This window comes from Cyprinus carpio, chromosome B6, assembly GCF_018340385.1.
Source record: "Cyprinus carpio isolate SPL01 chromosome B6, ASM1834038v1, whole genome shotgun sequence".
Lineage (NCBI taxonomy): Eukaryota > Metazoa > Chordata > Actinopteri > Cypriniformes > Cyprinidae > Cyprinus > Cyprinus carpio.
In genome coordinates, this window is record NC_056602.1 from 12,591,359 (window position 1) to 12,610,948 (window position 19,590).

General features: G+C 38.0%; 1 protein-coding gene across 2 annotated transcripts; it reads left to right on the plus strand.

Moving 5' to 3' along the window:
• The first annotated feature begins 1,261 nt into the window (after nucleotides 1–1,261).
• Nucleotides 1,262–14,618, plus strand: cidec (cell death inducing DFFA like effector c). Of its 2 annotated transcripts, none has more exons than XM_042725742.1 (7): nucleotides 1,262–1,420; nucleotides 1,783–1,859; nucleotides 2,097–2,238; nucleotides 2,644–2,793; nucleotides 8,909–8,941; nucleotides 11,602–11,793; nucleotides 13,801–14,618. In XM_042725742.1, the coding sequence occupies exons 2-7, from the start codon at nucleotides 1,810–1,812 to the stop codon at nucleotides 13,951–13,953; spliced, it is 720 nt and encodes a 239-aa protein (XP_042581676.1). In that variant the 5' UTR covers nucleotides 1,262–1,420; nucleotides 1,783–1,809; the 3' UTR covers nucleotides 13,954–14,618. The 2 variants fall into 2 exon arrangements, with proteins under 2 accessions (XP_042581676.1, XP_042581677.1); XM_042725743.1 differs by lacking the exon at nucleotides 13,801–14,618 and adding an exon at nucleotides 9,245–9,298 and having other exon boundaries at nucleotides 11,602–11,735.
• The last annotated feature ends 4,972 nt before the right edge of the window (nucleotides 14,619–19,590 follow it).

The following is a 19,590-nucleotide window of genomic DNA, read 5'->3' on the forward strand; positions in this document are numbered from 1 at the left end:
CAGTCAGAAACCTAAACAAAATGTGACAAAAGTTGATTAGGTTTTAAGATTAAGAAAGCAATATATATACTGTTCAAAATTAAGACAAAATGTATTGGACAAGTTTTGATTTTAAAATAATAAACTACAACAGTGAACTATAAAAAAAATAAAAATAAAAATAAATAGAATGGCTCAGAAATGTTTGGTTAGTTCTGTTTGCAGATGCTAATTGGTTTGGTATTTGTAGTTAGTTCTATGTCGCTCCAAACCTGTAAAATCTTTGTTCATCTTCGGAACACAAATTAAGATGTTTTTAATGAAATCCAAGAGCTTTCTGACTCTGCATAGACAGTAACAAATGTTTTACGAATGTCTTACGGGTTTGGAACAACATGAGGTTGAGTAATTATTGAAAAAAAAAATATTTTTGGGTGAACTATCCCTTAAGCAAAAACTAAAATTCTGAATATTAAAAAAAAGAGAAGAAAAAAAAAAAGAAAAGATAAATATACTTCATTTTTCTAACCCATGTCCACAACATTTGAACAGAGGCAAACAACAACAAAAACATTATATTAAATTATTAGTAGAGATGGATTGATCTGTGTTTTTGTGAATGTCATGTGCAGTCTCTTTAGCTTAATACGTGTCTCTTCAACTGTAAACACAAACTCTTCAGCTATAGCCAACACATCTCTGTCAAACAGTATTTACATTAAAACACAAGATGCTTTATCCATGTCCAAGTTATTGTTATCAGATACCCTCAGTTCCCGCTATAAAATCTCTCTAAGCAATCTGGAGACTATAATTATGATATCCTGACCTATTGTAAAAGACATCATTTATGGTTTTTGAAAACAACAATAAAAACTTATTTATTTGTTTATATTTACTAACTAACTAACTAACTTAATACCTGTTTTGTTACTAACTAACTAACTAACTAACTAACTAACTAACTAAACGGGTCAAAGAAAATACATACTAAAATGTATCACTTTATTTTCCTTTATTTGCATCTTGTTTTTTTCCCCTCTGGCAATCAAATGTTTGGCCTTACTGCTCTACCAGCTAGCTGATACAAGCTAGTGTCTTAACTTTTAACATAGTAGTATTTGTGTTATCTTGTTTATGTGTATGTGCTATATTATGTATTTCCATTATATCTTTTATTTGTTCATGCACCACTGATAAACATCTGAAAATGGTCACGAGTGGTATGACTGAGCAGGGACCGAAAGACTCTTGTACATTATTGCTCATTGCTCAACACAGCATGACCAAATACTCATGCTATCAGAGTGGAACAAAGGTGAAAAAAAAAATTAGCTTTGCAATAATTCTCTGAAGCAACGAACAGACCAGACACACAGATTTACTGTACACACAGAACAATACCAGAACAAAAACGGATCCAAAGAGCTTTCTTTTTAAGGTACTGTGTAATTACTATTACTATAATTAGTCTTATTGATTTCTTGTGAATAATTACATATACAAGTAATCCTTTTTTATATATATACAAAAGTTAAGAAGTCTTGAGGTCTTTCATTATATGTTCAACTTTACAAAAGCTTTTAGCTTTACAATATATTTTAAACTTTAAATATTTTTGTTGTCTTAATAGATATTATGTTTCCTGTTCTGTGTGTATTTAGATAAGTATGTATTTAACAGTGCTACATGTGTCCCTGTTAAGCAATCCCTACAGTAGTACAGTAGTATATATTTTAGATGTTATTGTTGATGATACATATTTACTTGTTATTTAAAGCATTATTTATTGTATTTTTGAAGGTTACTGGAACTTTACTGTTGATTCCAATGGAAAATGCCAAGAAATCCCTTGATGTGTTCGCAACCTCCCTTTCAAAGTAACTGTGTTTGTATTATGATCGCCTGTTTATATGCCAATTGTTGTTCTATTAATCTAATACTAGATTAAGCTTCCTTCCTTATATTTGTGTTAAACTGGGGACTGGGATTTCAAGCAAACCATTTTGTACCTCTGTGTGTTTGTTTGTTTGTTTGTGTGTGTGTGTGTGTGTGTGTGTGTGTGTGTGTGTGTGTGTGTGTGTGTGTGTGTGTGTGTGTGTGTGTGATGTCCACAGATGCATATCAGCCTGCGGTTCTATGACACATCAGCTCTTACCACGTTGGCCTCAGCACTCCAGACCCTTTCGGGTCCTCAACTCTGACCGCTCCATTAAGAAAGGCATCATGGCCAATGACCTGAGAGACCTACAGAACAAGGTGAGGACTAGAATTAAAAGAATCGGAGAAACATTAAGAAACATACTCAGGAAGTCCTTGTTTCTGCAAACTACCAATTATTAAGTACATTGAAACATTTGACCATTTGAGACACTTGAAAAGAATTGTTCAATGGTACTGGAGCTTGATATATGAAAGTCAAATGAAGACACATTTTTATTTAACACTATTAGGGTGGATTCAAATATCTAATTATGTTGAATTAAACTCCATTACAACTGTTATTCACTTTGGTTTTTAGTAGTAGATAAAATAAATGATTATGTGTGATAACTCAAAAGTTGGAGGGTTAGTGCTATGTAGAGCCAGCCTAAGAACAGGAGCACTTCTTGAAATTCTATCACAGTTGCTCTAAATATCTTTGAATACTTTTTTCCCTTCTAGGTGATGGATATATTCCACATGCACTGCATCAGGGCTTTAGTGTTGGATGAGGATGGAACTGGAGTGGACACAGAGGACTTTTTTCAAACCTTAAAAGATAACACTGTCCTAATGGTTTTAGGGGAAGGACAGAAGTGGGCTCCACAGCAGGTCAGTGTTTTCATCTAAGGTAAGATCAACAGCAAGTCAAGTCAAGTCACCTTTATTTATATAGCACTTTAAACAAAAAAGATTGTGTCAAAGCAACTGAACAACATTAATTAGGAAAACAGTGTGTCAATAATGCAAAATGACAGTTAAAAGCAGTTCATCATTGAATTCAGTGATTTCATCATGCAGCTCAGTTCAGTTTAAATAGTATCTGTGCAATAATTTGCAATCAAGTCAGTGATATCGCTGTAAATGAAGTGTCCCCAACTAAGCAAGCCAGAGGCAACAGCGGCAAGGAACCAAAATTCCATTGGTGACAGAATGGAGAAAAAAGCTCTTGGGAGAAACCAGGCTCAGTCGGGGGGCCAGTTCTCCTCTGACCAGACGAAACCAGCAGTTCAGTTCCAGGCTGCAGCAAAGTCAGACTGTTCAGAAGAATCATCTGTTTCCTATGGTCTTGTCCCGGTGGTCATCTGAGACAAGGTCTTTACAGGGGATCTGTCTCTGGGGCTCTAGTTGTCCTGGTCTCCGCTGTCTTTCAGGGCTGTAGAGGTCCTCTCTAGGTGCTGATCCACCATGTGGGCTGGATACATACTGGATCCGGGTGACTGCAGTGTCCCTCTGACTTGGGTACAGACTGGATCTGGTGGCTACGGTGATCTCGGAATAAGAGAGAAACAGACTAATATGAGCGTAGATCCCATTCTTCTAACGATGTAGCAAGTACATCGGGTGTTTTGGGAAGTGTTCCCGGTTCCGGTTTACCTAATTAATGCAGCCTAAAAATCCTTTAACGGATTTGGATATTAGAAGTGTATTAGTATGTTATGTGTAAGCCAGGTTAAAGAGATGGGTCTTTAATCTAGTTTTAAACTGCAAGAGTCTGTCTGCCTCCCAAACAATGTTAGGTAGGTTATTCCAGAGTTTTGGCACTAAAAAGTAGAAGGATCTGCCGCCCACAGTTGACTTTGATATTCTAGGTATTATCAAATTGCCAGAGTTTTCAGCCGACGTGGAGGACTATAATGTAACAAGAGCTCGTTCAAATACTGAGGTGCTAAACCATTCAGGGCTTTATAAGTAATAAGCAAGATTTTAAAATCTATACAATGTTTGATAGGGAGCCAGTGCAGTGTTGACAGGACCGGGCTAATATGATCATACTTTCTGGTTCTAGTAAGAACTCTAGCTGCTGCATTTTGGACTAACTGGAGTTTGTTTACTAAGCATGCAGAAAAACCACCCAATAGAGCATTACAATAGTCTAACCTTGAGGTCATAAACGCATGGATTAACATTTCTGCATTTGACATTGAGAGCATAGGCCGTAATTTAGATATATTTTTGAGATGGAAAAATGCAGTTTTACAAATGCTAGGAACGTGGCTTTCTAAGGAAAGATTGCTATCAAATAGCACACCTAGGTTTCTAACTGATGACGAAGAATTGACAGAGCAGCCATCAAGTCTTAGACAGCGTTCTAGGTTATTACATGCAGAGCTTTTAGGTCCTATAATTAACACCTCTGTTTTTTCAGAATTTAGCAGTAAGAAATTACTCGTCATCCAGTTCCCTTTCAAGGGAACTTCGAACTGCGTCCTCTAGGGATTGCTATGGGGGAACACCTCGTCGTGACCTGTGTCTGAAGCATACAATGAAAAAACACCAACGAGTTGGCCAGCGACAGCCTCTGACATCACTACCGGTGCGACTATAAAACAGGCACCGGGAAAACACGTCATCCTCTTCTTCATCTTCAAAACTGAACCGTTTTGTTTGAAGCATGCATCTGAAAGAACCGGTAAGAGCGCTCTTTCTCTGTCTATCATGGCGACTACTAGCAAGCGTTTAGACGATGTGTGCATCCGTGTCGGCGTTATTTGATACCCGATGACACACACGATTTTTGCGTCATTTGTTTGGGTAAAGAGCACGCACGCGATGTCTTTGAGGAGGCAATCTGCGTGCATTGCGAGCGATTTTTTCAAGGAAAAAGCTCCGCTCTCGTTCGTCTCTCTTTCCGAGAAAAAAAAAAAAAGAAAAAAGACAGCCATCTGCTTCCTGCAGTTCAGGACCCACCGCTGCTGAGGCACGGAGGAGAATGAGCTTGTGAGAATTTCAGGTGGATCTGTCTGAATGGTTTAAATAGGGACTTTCCCTTTCGCGCTCATAATGGCGGCGGACTAGAGAGAGCCTCGGGAGGATGATGTTATATCTTTAACACTTTCTGATACTGAGATTAGTGCTCTGCTGGGTTTTTACCCAGGAAAAGCAGGAGATATTTGAGGATGGTGAAGAAGCTGAGGCTGAGCCATCTCAATTCTCCTGCCCTGCGTATGTAGAGCTGTTGGAGTTTATGGATCACGCCTCGATGAGCGTTATCTTTCTGACCATAACCCTCCAGCTCAGGTGAGCCTTCCATTTCTGCCTGATCTCCAGACAGAGATCGAAAGGAAATGAAAGAGGGCGTTTTCTTCTCGCATCCATCGGTTTCGGCAAAAGAGTTTTGCCGACATCGAGGCGATGCGCGAAAACCGCTATGAGAGGATGCCCCCTGTAGAAAGAGCTTTCATTCTGCAGGGGAGACATCCTCTCTTAATCTCCCTCCTTGCGATCTAAGCCCCTTCAAGAAATGCATTTTGCTTAAATGGCAAGGCATACGCAGCAACAGGTCAGGCTGTGGCTTTATTACAAAATAAATGCTTCAAGCATATCAGACTGATCTGCTAAGAGACCTGGATAGAGGCGAAGGCCTTTTTCCTGATCAGGTAGCTGAGCTGCGCCGCACCACAGGCCTCTCTCTGGGCTACCAAGCAGGCCGCCTCTGCCAAGCGCAGGACTATGGCGCCATGGTGGTAGCGTAGAGACTTCTGTGGATGAACCTGGCAGACATCGGGAAGAAAGATAAGGCTTTCTTCTCGATGCTCAGGTTTTGCCTTCTGAACTTTTCGGTATTTCCGTTGAGACGGTGATCGAGAAGTTCGGGGAGACGAAGGTGCACTCCGCTGCTTTCAGATCCTTCTTTCCACGAAGGTCCAGGTCTGAGCCCGAACAACATAGGGGTCCTGGCCTGTCTCGATCTGAGGATCAAAGACGGACACAGAAGGCTAGTGTCGCGACTCGCGCTCCTCCCCCACCTGCGGGCAGGGTTAAGAGGAATTGTGGGTCACAAGGAGGTAAGCAGAACCTTAGGGATGTGATCCAGATGAGGCAGCGTTCTCGTCTGAGTCAGAGTGATACTGAGGTATCTACTCGTTCCCTTTAGGGATTTTTAACTTCTGCTTTTATCCTCCCCTTCCTAATTCCCCTGTAACCACCAGCTCTCCCACCTGATCGAGGTTAGGTGGAAACCTCTAACGCATAACAGTCTCCTATGCTGGACCTATAATGTTTTTGGCTGGTTCTATGTTCATAGCAACCACCTTACTGATGGTCCGGACTAAAAGGAGGCGCCCCTTGAGCGGGGCTCCAGCGCAGGAGGGTGGGAGTATAAAAATAACCCTTTCTGTATATACTTGTGTGTAAATTGCTGGTGGTTATGTGTCTACTAATAAACTCTGTGAGTTTCCTTTAAAGTGCTCAGTTACAGTGTTTACTAAACACTCGTCAGCACCAGCCATCTGGCTTCATGGTCAGGTATTAGGCGGCTGAGATCACAGGTTTTTGCGGGAGCCTCCTTGATTATCAGGCCTGGCACAGCACTGCAGGGAATTTCATAGATGTCCAGCCAGGTCACCCTGAGGGGTCTCCTGGCCGCTAAGGTGCTGTCGCATCCAGCGGGAAGTGAAGGTGGCAGTTACAGAAGTCTTCTTGTATATGCTGCCTCAGGTGATGCTCCCCTCGCTAGAGGTTTGTAAAATTTAAGCTTGCCTCTCCCGTGCGGTTCAGTGCCTCTGCGATGCTTAGGAACCTTTAAGTACACACGCTAAGCTTTGTGTACTTTCTGAAAACCACATGGTGGTCAGTGTGCACGTGAACACTTTGCGCACTTTCTAAAAATCCACGTATTGGTAAGTGTGCACGCAAGACTCTGCGCACTTTCTGAAATCCTGTATGGTAAGGGTTACGCGCTCCGCCTCGTTCCCTTTCTTAAAATGATTAGACCTTGGTTCCTTGGGCTCCATTCAGCCAGTGTGTATTCGTTTATACACTTCAAGCATCGCTTCCCTCAACATGAGGGGCTATTCGGGCGATTCTCATGGTAGTTTAGCAGCGCTCCCCTTTTCCAAGAAGGGTCGCCTATGAGCGCGTTACTCTGGATTCAGGAGTTCTCCTCTCATATGAGACTGAGTTCACTGTTTTTCCCCAGAGCGCTCCAGCTTTATTTCCACAGATCGAGTTGATGACTCTCAAACATACTGTTTTGAGATGCACCATTCCATCTATGAGCTGCTCTATCAGAGTGCCACGAGAGCCCTTCCTTAGAACAGTATTTGAAAATCCATGCTATGGTAAGTGTGTATGTGAAGTCTTTGCACACTTTCTGAAATCCACACTGTTGTAAGTTCGCACGCTAGTGAGGGCTTCGCGCGGTTGCTTCGTGCCCTTTCTTGAGTTGGTAAAAGCCCCGTTCATCTTGGGCGCCACTTCACCTATGTATACTCGGATACCTATCTAAACAGGGTGTTGCTACTGGAGATCTGTTGAGACAGCTCCTTCAGCAAGCTTTTGCGGAAGTAAGCTGTAGCCCCTGTGTGACAGGCAAGACTTAGTATAAAATGCTAGGTTCCTAGCCGTATCCCTTTAAAGGAATCTTTCCTGATTCCAAGCCTTAAGCTCTACCACCGGGCCGAGGCCCTAACAATTAAGTTGGGTATGTAGCTTAGGCCTTTGGTCGTAAGGGGTATTGTCACAGACAGCCGTCTAAACGTCCCGGGGGCAACTCCCATTGAAATGGTAGAGTTGGTACTTAGTGTTCGCCATGATTCTGGCCTGCACTCCACTCAGAATGGCGGCGTGGGTATACTGTTCCCCATATCGACCCCTAGAGGACGCAGTTCGAAGTTCCCTTAAAAGGGAACGTCTCAGGTTACAAATGTAATAATAGTTCCCTGATGGGGGAATGAGACACTGCGTCCTCTAGCTCCCTGCCATGCTTCGGACGCAAGCTTGAGACGAAAAAGTGAATGACGTGTTTTCCCGGTGCCTGTTTTATAGTCGCACCGGTAGTGACGTCATAGACTGTCGCCGGCCAACTCGTTAGTGTTTTTTCATTGTATGCTTCAGACACAGGTCACGACGAGGTGTTCCCCCATAGCGACCCCTAGAGGACGCAGTGTCTCGTTCCCTACTCAGGGAACCATGGTTACATTCGTAACCTGAGACGTTTTTTTTATATCGACTATGCATTCCTTTCGTTTTTCAAATTGGTATGTTTTGCCGGGCCGCAAAGAAATATAGAGCTAAGTATCATCAGCATAACAGTGAAAGCTAACACCGTGTTTCCTGATGATATTTCCCAAGGGTAACATGCAAAGCGTGTATAGTAATGGCCCTAGTACATTACTGAGGTACTCCATACTGCACTTGTGAATGATATGATACCTTTTCATTCACTGCTACGAACTAAGTGAACTTAGTGAAAGTCCACTTAGTGAAATTCTATATTTAGTGGTTTATAGTAACATGATTAATTAGACATTAACCATTTTCACAATTCCATAATCATTTTGGTTTACTGACACACAACATCATGTCTAGTATTAGGCATAATTAGGGACACAAATTTATGTTCCACTGTGATTAACATGCACTTTGATAGCACCTCCTGGTGGAACCCTTGAACTGCACAGACTGAGTTTAGATCTTGTGCAATAGACATCTGAGAGTCATGTCTATTCTCAGCTTATTGACCTATTTCTTATGAAAACAGCAATGTGTCAGCCAGTGATTAGAAGGAGAAGAAGGTGAAGGAGGTTTGAAATGTTCATGCAAGCATGTGATAAGTCTAGTCTAAGTCAGTTGGCCAGAGATAAAAGACTTAATTACTCAAACTATGTTACATGATCTTAAACACATTGTTGATCGAAATGAATTTAGATGTCAATACACGCATAAAGGACACATTTTTCTTTCTTTCTTTTCTTTCCTTCTTTTTTTCTTTCTTTTTTTTCAGAAACACCTTCCGGGTCAGAAGAAAGTAGAAAGGGTAAGTGTAAAGAATGAAATGGACCTACTTAAAGCATATCTGATGTCAAGTGTTTTTTATTGTCATTTCTTTCCTGCATTGCGAGGAAGGGAAAAAAGAAAGAAAGAAGAAAAAAAGAAAAAAAAACACTGTCTCTGGGAGTACAGACCATACAGGTTCTTTTCAAGAGCCTGCAGTAGTTAGATTCCTTGCTCTCTCCTGTCTTCCTAGAAACCATTTTAAAGGTCATGGTACCTTATAAGCGATAAATCTGGAATGCTTTACATAGACAGCATCAGTCATGTGACCTTTGCATGTTCCTAGGCAACCATCCCATGCTCTTCAGGATAAGACTAAGGCTTTCACATCAAATTTCAGGCAAGACATCTTTGTGATCCTAAAACCAGCTAAAAAATGAAAATCAATATATAGCTACACAGAGTTTATAACTGAAGTTAATCGCTGCCTTTAAACAGTGCCATTTTAACAAACCAAAAAATATAAATAAATAAATAATAATAATAATAATACAGTATAGATATATTGGTGCTGAATGTTGTTCTTGTTTGTATATATTGTTTATACTTATATTTAAACAAAGCCCATCTCGAAGCCATCCCAGCAAAGGATACATTCGATGGTTCATAAGAATTTGATGAAAAATGAGGCATTCTAAGGAGACACCTACATTTTGGAACCTTCACATAGTGCCTACAATGCCCCTGAAGGCAGCTCTCTAGGTTTTGGAACAAATCATTATTATGTACCGGTGCATCTCAATAAAATTTAATGTCATGGAAAAGTTAATTTATTTCAGTAATTCAACTCAAATTTTGAAACTCGTGTATTAAATAAATTCAATGCACAAAGACTGAAGTAGTTCAAGTCTTTGGTTCTTTTAATTGTAATGATTTGGCTCACATTTTTAGTGAATTGCTGGCCTTCTAGAAAGTGTGTTCATTTACTGTACATGTACTCAATACTTGGTAGGGGCTCCGTTTGCTTTAATTACTGCCCCAATTTGGCGTGGCATGGAGGTGATCAGTTTGTGGCACTGCTGAGGTGGTATGGAAGCCCAGGTTTCTTTGAAAGTGGCCTTCAGCTCATCTGCATTTTTTGGTCTCTTGTTTCTCTTTTCCTCTTATAGAATATTTCAGAATAATGCTGAAAGAAAAGCAAATTTACAGCCATAAAATAAAGGGCGCAACACAAATACACCTTTCAGCTGCCCATCTGTGATATATTTTTACTGTCACTAAAAACATTCTTAATCAAATATAGTATCTACTCTGGCCTAATGATATTTATTATTATTATAATTATTATTTATTTGAAACTTATTTCAGAAATAAAAATAACAATTTATTAACTTTTCTTTACAACCAAAAGGCTTTGGAGAATTCTTAGTATGGCAGATATGTCATTCCTTACAAGATGTGTAGTCCTGCAAAGGAAAATGTATGTATCTCAGTAAACTGTGATTTGAATTCTGCGAGTAATTCTGCTACATTGTGTGTAGTAACAATGTCAAAAGGGGACGAGTGGGGACTGGGTCTAAGTGCAAACAAAACATTATAATAAAGATAAATCAAATCAAACAAGACAGTAGAAATAAAAGAAACAAAACAGAAACATCAAATAGACCTAAACAAAAAAATAAAAAAAATACAAAATAATATATATATATATATATATATATATATATATATATATATATATATATATATATATATATATATATATATATATATATATATATATATATATATATAAAATTGTATTAAGAAAACCCACTAAATGCTAGGGAAAACAACCAAGTCATAACAAAGTACAATGGAATGCAAGTGCTGAATAAACAAGGTGTAAAAACAACTAACACCTGGAGACAATCAAGGACCTAATCAATAAAGAAACTACAACCTGACTACAAAACTAAAAAAGGAAACTAACATACCAAAATTTCAACATAAAAGTCCACAGAACAGGGAATTACAGTTTTTATTGCATCATTCAATTCCTTCATGTCTATCCTGCACATTACCACCCCTCACCCCTTATATATTTTCTTCCAAAATTTTAAGATATTGACTGAAATGTCAAACACCACATTTAAGTAAAATCGTGTAAATGTAAATCGTCAGTATGCTGTGTATATCTCTCTCTCTCTCTCTCTCTCTCTCTCTATTTTCTTAATTGATTTTTAGGTATTGATTTAAATGTTAAAATATTGCCAAAGCTTAGTATACATGTACAAAAAGATTTTTAAAAATTAAATAATAATAATAATAATAATAATACATATAATAACAATAATAATAATAAAATGTATATCACAGTAATAGAATGGAATATTATAACGTCTTAGAAGTATTAAACTGTAAAAATTTGAATGTGAGAACATTTGATACCACAGTCTTTAACTTGCATAGAAACACACATACATACTAAGGATCACTGTGGTGGACAGTAGGGTAACACACTGAGGTCAGACAGTCTCTCAGGCTGTGGCACATTCACACGTATCTCACAGCAAGTGCTGCTGTCTGTCCCTCTCCTAATATTATCTTTATTTGTTCTGTTTCACTAATGGCTGTAAAGTTCTTTATTAAGTTGGTGAATTTGTTATTTATTACTTTATTAAGTTATCTCTCTCTCTCTCTCTCGATGTCATTACTACACAGAAACATACAACCAAGAGAGATCCTGGATGTGGCTGGAAAAAACCAAGGAAAGACGTTGCCAAACTGACTTTTGATCTTTACAAAAATCACCCACAGGATTTTATTGGCTGCCTAAATGTGCAGGCAACATTGTATGGAATGTACTCTGTGTCATATGATTTGCAGTGCTATAAGGCAAAAAGAATGCTAAGGTAAGTATGTTTGTCCATGTGTGTGATTAGAAGCTCTGTAGTTTGAGATAGGGAGAGAAAGAACTAGCCTAATATAATGTTACAAATAAAAGTATGTAAGCCAACACAGGCCATTAGAAGATGGTATCTTTTCAAGGATTCATGAATCCCAGGTGTTTAGCAATGCTTTCGTGCTTACCCTGCTTTAGGTATAACTTTTGAGATTGAGACATGGTTCACACTAACCACTCTTTCTTGAGAAAAACAGATTTGGTAAAGACCAGGATTTGCGTGCCACTATAAAGACTTATACCTATTCACTCAGCTGATATACAAATACAGGTGCTGGTCATATAATTAGAATATCATCAAAAAGTTGATTTCACTAATTCCATTCAAAAAGTGAAACTTGTATAGTATATTCATTCATTACACACAGACTGATATCAAATGTTTATTTCTTTTAATTTTGATGATTATAACTGACAACTAAGGAAAATCCCAAATTCAGTATCTCAGAAAATTAGAATATTACTTAAGACCAATACAAAGAAAGGATTTTTAGAAATCTTGGCCAACTGAAAAGTAGGAACATAAAAAGTATGAGCATGTAAAGCACTCAATACTTAGTTGGGGCTCCTTTTGCCTGAATTACTGTAGCAATGCAGCGTGGCATGGAGTCGATCAGTCTGTGGCACTGCTCAGGTGTTATGAGAGCCCAGGTTGCTCTGATAGTGGCCTTCAGCTCTTCTGCATTGTTGGGTCTAGCATAGCGCATCTTCCTCTTCACAATACCCCATAGATTTTCTATGGGGTCAAGGTCAGGCGAGTTTGCTGGCCAATTAAGAACACGGATACCATGGTCCTTAAACCAGGTACTGGTAGCTTTGGCACTGTGTGCAGGTGCCAAGTCCTGTTGGAAAATGAAATCTGCATCTCCATAAAGTTGGTCAGCAGCAGGAAGCATGAAGTGCTCTAAAACTTACTGGTATACGGCTGCATTGACCTTGGACCTCAGAAAACACAGTGGACCAACACCAGCAGATGACATGGCACCCCAAACCATCATTGACCGTGGAAACGTTACACTGGACCTCAAGCAACGTGGATTATGTGCCTCTCTTCCTCCAGACTCTGGGACCCTGATTTCCAAAGGAAATGCAAAATTTACTTTCATCAGAGAACATAACTTTGGACCACTCAGCAGCAGTCCAGTCCTTTTTGAAGCGAGACGCTTCTGACGCTGTCTGTTGTTCAAGAGTGGCTTGACACAAGGAATGCGACAGCTGAAACCCATGTATTGCATACGTCTGTGCGTAGTGGTTCTTGAAGCACTGACTCCAGCTGCAGTCCACTGCAATCCTTAATCCACAATCCTCTCCAGGGTGCGGTTATCCCTATTGCTTGTACACTTTTTTCTACCACATCTTTTCCTTCCCTTCGCCTCTCTATTAATGTGCTTGGACACAGAGCTCTGTAAACAGCCAGCATCTTTTGCAATGACCTTTTGTGTCTTGCCCTCCTTGTGCAAGGTGTCAATGGACAACTGTCAAGTCAGCAGTCTTCCCCATGATTGTGTAGCCTACAGAACTAGAGACAATTTAAAGGCCTTTGCAGGTGTTTTGAGTTAATTAGCTGATTAGAGTGTGGCACCAGGTGTCTTCAATATTAAACCTTTTCACAATATTCAAATTTTCTGAGATACTGAATTTGGGATTTTCCTTAGTTGTCAGTTATAATCATCAAAATTAAAAGAAATAAACATTTGAAATATATGAGTCTGTGTATAATATATGAATATAATATACAAGTTTCACTTTTTTAATTGAATTAGTGAAATAAACTTTTTCATGATATTCTAATTATATGACCAGCACCTGTACAGTCTTGTGTAAAGTGCATGTATAAATCGTCAATAATAAATTATACAAAACAGTAGATCATAAATTACCTTTATTTACCTTGCTATACTAAGGAATGTAAATACAAAAGGCTTGTCTCACTGATTTTCTTTTTCTCTCTGCTAAAAGAAGCCCTAAGATGGACTCTCTTCACTATGCAGACTACAGGCCATGTTTTAGTAGGAACTTCATGTTATATTCAGCATCTTATTGATGAGGACGAGAAAACGGAGGCACAACTGATATCGCCTGCATGCATCATCAAGCAGTTACAACATTAAAAGATGGTGTTTCACGGCTAGGGCAAACTAACCACTGCACTGTGCACTGCTTGTTGATTTAATGTTTCATAAAATGTATATTTGTGAGTTATTAACTTCTATGTAAACAGCAAAATGTACAGTTAAAGTTAACAATGTTTAGACATAATATATATACAGTATATATATATATATATATATATATATATATATATATATATATATATATATATATATATATATATATATATATAAAAGAAATTAAACATTTAAATGTTATTTAATTTAATTTGGCTTTAAATTTTAATTCCCATCCTCACAAAATTGTAAACCCAACTCTTATATGTGAGAGGTTACACCACTCTTGAATTTTCAATTTCATGAACATGTCTGGGGGCTGGGTACACAAGGTTACATGTGGTTTGCCATTGCAAAGGACGATCAGCTGTCCTTCCTATCTCCCTTAGGCATCTTACATTACGGATACTGAAGTTTATTGCTCTGGCCACATCTGCAGTCCTCATGCAGTCAAAGTCAGTATAGGTCTCTTTAATGTCTATGGTTTAAGGTTTTTTGATGTATAAAAAAAGTCTGAAAAAAATGTTTAAACCCTTTAAAAATATACATATGTAAAGCTTATTTTGATTTTACCAAATTATCTTTAAAATACATTATCCTGAAAAGGGGACCATTATTTCTTTCCTTTTGATTACATATTACATATGTGACCCTGGACCACAAAACCAATCATATGGGTAAATTTTTTATTTTTTTTTAGATTTATAATGAAATATATATGAAAGCTGAATAAGATAAGCTTTCCGTCGAAGTATGGTTTGTTAGGATAGGACAATATTTGGCTGAGATACAACTATTTGAAAATCTAGAATCTGAGGGTGCAAAAAATTATATTGAGAACATTGCCTTTAAAAGTTGTCCAAATGAAGTCCTTAGCAATGCATATTACTAAGCAAAAATTAAGTTTTGATATATTTACAGTAGGAAATTTACAAAAACACTTCATGGAGCATGATCTTTACTTAATATTCTAATGATTTTTGGCATTAAAAAAAAATATATATATATATATATATATATATAATATTTTTGTATATATCATGTATTGTTGGCTTTTGCTACAAATGCTCCTTATGACTGGTTTTGTGCTCCAGGGTCACATATAGATACATATTACATATAGATAGATATGTTCTTTATTACAGCCTAAGAACACAGAAGACCAATCAATTGATATTCTTTAACAATGTCAACAGAATAAAAGTACTTGTATGCTATGTGGATTGTATTACCACATATTTCCACAAGAGGGCAAACGGATTACACAGAGGAAGGTGCTCGTACCCTGGCACACAGTCGATCTGTCCATGTTCCTTGGCTGTGTATAAAAGGGGTACAGCAACGGCCGGAAGTGAAGCAAAATCTTGGGAAGAACAGGAAGAAAGTGGAGAAAAAAAATAAAATAAAATAAAAATAAATTAAATGGACAGTAAAGACAATTGCGAAATAATCAGCCTGCATTGTGGCAAAGTCCTTTGTGAACCAAAATCCCTTAAATCATGCCGAATGGACAGGAAAAATGAGACAGTGATTTTGATTTTGCAAGACATGCATCATTTCTAGCCGTAGATGTCTCCCTTCTAGCCACAACCATGTTTTGTAAGTATAGTTTTCATTACCAGACAGATCTAGTGATGGCACACACAGCATGTAACCCCAACCAAACTCTGTGATATTACAGGTAAAGATTTTAATATAAATACATTTTGCTGGGAGCCACAGCCATTCAGCTGAAACATTTAAAATTTAAAGATAAGCAATATCAATAAAATTCTTTCTCCTTTGGTTTATATTTATATTTGATTTTAAGGCACAAGTCAAAGCAAAGTCCTGTTTGATATGCTCATGACAATCAAATGTTCCTTGATCTTTCAACATATAGTTCATTGTAGTTTAAGAACAAACTAACTTTCAGAACTCAAAACTTCTCCCTCAGTGCAAAAAGAGTACTTACTGAAACCAAGCTGCAATATACTTGCTCTCTCCCTCACCCTTTTCACATTGTGGAACACATCAGCATAGGACTGTTTCCACAGCAACACATTGAATTGTTACTTCCTTCCTGCCATACCTATTAGAGCCAAGTAGATGAAAAAATAAACACTAGGGGTACCCTAAAGGGTTGTTCCCACAGGACATGCTCTACTTTTGTTTTTAATTGTAAACCCTATATTGATGTCTTTGACCATTGTGATACACCTTTCGCATTTTTAAGTTAAAAGGAGAGTTCAGGAATCATTCTACTGGCCCAGCTTTAGTCCACACATACAGTTTTCCCTCAACACACAAAGAATGACAGCCCTGTATTGACCAGATCTGGATTTAAGACAAGGGCCTAAATTGGGCCAGAGCTGGCCCAAGTCTCAGCCAGGGGTGCGCTTCCCGTACAATGACGTAACTCGCTGATTAACCACCATAGTATGATGCATTGTTGTTGAAACAAACTACTTAGTTATGACTGTTTCCCGAACACGGTCACATCTCCGTCGTTTGAACCACATTAGTGCAACAACATAGGGCCATTGTTAATGACGTCACATTACACATTACGTAGAGGAATAACTTCTGCTATTTAACCAATTAGAAACGGCGCTTTGGCATTTATGCACATCCACACTCTTTATAAATGGATTTTTGTTTTTATGTAATTGAATGTATAGATTGTACTGCATGTTAGCTTGTTAACAGACCCCTTAAAAGTTTGTAAACATTGCAACGTCTCCGGGTGGGTGGGGCTTAGCTGGAGGCAAAAAGAGGCGCGGACGCAATGTTGACAAGCGTAAACTAGCACGTTTTAGGAGGGATTTATTAAACATGGATGCAGAAGAAGGTTCGGAATGGTCCGAATATGTACAGTCACTGACTCTGCGGGACCGTGACAAAAAAAAATAATAAAAAAAGTGGAAGTTAGCATACATTTATCAATTAATTCAGTTGATCACTCAGTTCACTGACCAAACTGGTTATCTGACCAAAATATAATGACGAGTGGATAACATTACAGTAGCCTAATTTATTTATTTATTTATTTTTAGCTAAGCCTGGTGTAGTTCTTGTATCTTGTTCTCATTGGAAACATTTTAACCAGGTTTTGGATATTTCCTAGACAACATATGAATTACTTTCGGGTGGTTTGGGGAATTTTGTCAAGGCTTATTGTCTAATGTAACTTATCGCTGGGCTAACTATGATTAGCAATGTGGATTATTTTAAGAGACCATTCAAAGCATGGCACACACATCTATCGCTGTATTTTTGTTTAACATTTAAGCTAGCTAGTGCGCTGAAGGTTGGCGACTTTTCCCCTATAAAACATAAACTTGCTGATTTGTACTAGATAAAACCAACACACCAGTACATATGCATAGATTATTTTACCTAATATGAAGTGTGCACTGCAAACACGAGCATTATTTATGATCGTCTCTGTCTAGTCTGTACGCCGTATTGCATTCAACCACAATTGTCTTCTTGATATCTGTGAAGCAATGTCGGCTTGGATACGGTGAAACTTTAGTTTTGAACCAAAAGTGCTGTTCCTTCTATTCTGGCAGCCAAAAACACAACAAAACGACATTTTAAAGTCAAAACCTCAAACTTTTAGCGCGCCTGCTATGAGTTCTTCCTTATGTTTTGCCTCCAGCTAGAGCGGTGACGTCACAGTGACATAGGCGATTAAGGGGTCTATTGTGCCCAAGACCATATTTATTTAAACCCATATCCCTTGCTAACAAGAAACTATGCTTCTAACCACAGCTCAAGAACTGTAGTTCCAACCACGTAAGTTTGCGACGCTGTTTGCGAATGTTCATTTGAACTATGTTTCGGGAATTGTTAAACTATGTTGGTAATGACGGAACTTGCGACCATAGTTGGCTAACGGTGCTTTTGGCACCCCAGGTCTCAATTTTATGTTATGTGTATTTACTATTTATTTTACATGCCATTATTCTTTTTTGTTTGTTTGTTTGTTTGTAGTAATCTTTTAGTAGTATTGTATGAAGACACAATCATGCCAGTAAAATACATTAAATTGAACTGCAACTCAATTCACAAATCATCCACCTGAAAAAAAAGCTTAACAGCCTGGTCTCACTGTACGTAGGAGGTGGAAGCGAGGCACAACTTAACGCAGGGCTAGTTGTAACATACATGGGCTGTGTCCAAAATCACCCCCTGTCCTTAAATATGGCACTATTTGAGGGATCAACCATTTGCAGTAATGTGGCAGAAACCATATTGGATTGCATTATTTAGTTCGTTATTGAGTGCACTCATTCAATCCCATAATGCACCACAATAATGAGCATACAACTGATTTATGCTCAGTGACAGAGAATAACCATAATGTACCCATAATGCACTGTGAGGGTCATGCTAAATGAATCTCCCATCCATCCATTTTCCAAACCACTTTTCCAATGTGCATACAAAATAATATCATACAGGTATAAATTGTGTTTTAACTGATTATTAAATAGCTTAATTAAGGTTAGTTTCCATGACAAAAGGTGCATCCCAAATCACGTAGGCCTACTTATACACTATTCAATGACATTTTGTAGTATAAATAGTGTGAGTAGTGTGTCCACACTGAAAATACCAAAGAGAAAAGTGCACTTTAAATAACTGGATGATACACTTAAATAACTGAAAAAAGAGAGAGAAAAAATAAAAAGTGTGGAATGTTGGACACTTCATGCACTCAACTGTCACAGCTTTAATTACATAGCGAAGTGGGAGGGGCTATTAGACTCTAATTATGAATGACAAAATAACCTTATATAATTCATATAATACATGGTTGAGTATATAGTCTACAGTGCATCATTTGGGACGCAGCTAGAGTTCTAGATACATCTTTTTTGTCACTGCTTAAGATTCCAGTTTGCTCAGTTCAAATGATTATAAAACAACAAGCACAAACTGTGGAAAAGCGGCTGTGCTTCTGGTGCACTCAGTGTCCAAATTCACTCACTTGTTTGAAATCACTTCTTCAACTGGACTATATTAGTCCTTCAATTGGACTATATTAGTGCATAGGTGGGTGATTTCGAGCATTTAGTTCAACCATTTTAGAGATAAAGTTCACTAAATAAATCAAGTTACATATAAATCTCAGATATTACAAACTCGTTCTTAATCTCAGCCACAAGTATGCTGACTCACAGAGTACATTACAGGATGAATGAAATTATGCAGTTGCTTTGTTTTATTATTTTCTGACTTTAAAAAATCCCAAAAAAAATTATAAAAAATAAAAATCATCTTGAAACACAAATGAACAAATCTGTAAGATTTCTATCCCTCTATTGAAAGTGTGTTCACCCAAAACACAAAGCACCTGTACAGTCAAAGACAATTCTAAACATTCAGAAAGAGATTAAGAAAATAAATCCTAATGAATTGGCAGTTTAATACAAGTCTTCTTAAAAGGCACTGTCACGTTACATTAAGAGCAGTTTTATTTTATGTGTCTTATTCACATATGAACATTGATCAGCGAACATAAACAGAAGCTTAACAATATTTGCTTGATGCGTGAGCACAAAGCTCATTTGTTTTTGTAGAAGCTCTTGC